At 46.5% G+C, this 1,250-nt stretch overlaps 1 protein-coding gene across 1 annotated transcript; it reads right to left on the reverse strand.

The window, feature by feature from the left end:
* Nucleotides 1-205: 205 nt before the first annotated feature.
* LOC115499575 (interferon alpha-like) lies at nt 206-775 on the reverse strand. Its single transcript, XM_030293673.1, has one exon. It carries the CDS (start codon nt 773-775, stop codon nt 206-208), a length of 570 nt encoding a protein of 189 aa, XP_030149533.1.
* Between the last annotated feature and the right edge of the window lie 475 nt (nt 776-1,250).

Below are 1,250 nucleotides of genomic sequence, written 5' to 3' on the forward strand. Positions count from 1 at the left end.
ATTGTGAAATAGATCAGCAAGGTCATCGGAAAGTGACTAGTGCTTGTAGAGTTGACATGATGTACTTAATACTCCTGAAAATATTGACAGATTGATGCCATTCATGTCACAGCAGAATGGAGAAATGAGAGTCTTTGACATGGCAGAACACGTGGATAGTGTGATACGATTAGTCAGCGAGAATCATTTCCATGTTGAACAGGTCTCATTTCTCGCTCCTTAATCTTTTCTGCAAGGCTATTGATGAATAATACAAGGATCTCATGATTTCTGCTCTGACGATCTCCCAGGCACAAGGGCTGTATTTCTTCTCTTGCAGGTAGAGGGAGAGTCTTTGGAAGTAGTTCCTCAGGATGGAGTCCTCGTTCGTGAGGGGAGCCTCTCCCTCCCCCACCTCCTGCACGACACAGGCTTCCAGGCGGGTCAGCTGCCGATCAAGTCCCGTGCAGAATTCCTCCAGGAGGGTGGTGTTCCAAGCAGCAGACGAGGACACCTCTGTGCAGAAGAAGTGGAAGATCTTCTGGTTCGTCGCGTGCACCACAGAAAGGGCTTGGGCCTTGTGGGACTGCTCTCCACCAAACACGTCCTGGGGGAAGGCGAAGTCATTTCTGTCCTTCTGGCAGGAGCTGGCAGGGAGTCTCCTCATTTGTCCCAGGAGCATCAAGGCCCTCCTGTTCAGCAGGCCGTGGGTCTGAGGCAGGTCACAGCCCAGAGAGCAGACGGAGTTGCAGCCCAGCGCCACCAGGGCCACCAAGAAGGAAGAGGGCAGCGCCATTGGGGATCTTGCAGATGCTGTTGGCCTGGCTGGGGTGGGCGACTCTGTGACCCATGGCTCTAGGTTCTCTTGAATATCTTCCCTTGCGCGCACCTCCTAAATGGGAACACATGAGTACCATTTTCTGAATCTCCTCTTACTTCCTACTTTTGTTTTCTGGTTTTCATTTTACATTCTCCAAATGGGTTTAGAGCAGTGTTTCTCAACCGTTTTATTTAATTATTGCCCCCTTTCCCCTGACCCCTGAGCCCTTTTAGATTTTTTTTGCTAATTGAACCCCTCATGAAACTTTAATGACACAGTTATACTCTATATCTATTTATGTACTCTCTCTCTATCTATCCTTTATACATAGAAAAAGAGAGTGCCAAACTTCTTTTTTTATCCAAGGCAGGGTTAAAATTGATAAAAATTTTAAGCTAAAAGTAAATTTAAAGTTATTAACATTTTATTTATGTCTATAGCTAAGTTTGCA

This window comes from Lynx canadensis, chromosome D4 (assembly GCF_007474595.2).
Source record: "Lynx canadensis isolate LIC74 chromosome D4, mLynCan4.pri.v2, whole genome shotgun sequence".
Lineage (NCBI taxonomy): Eukaryota > Metazoa > Chordata > Mammalia > Carnivora > Felidae > Lynx > Lynx canadensis.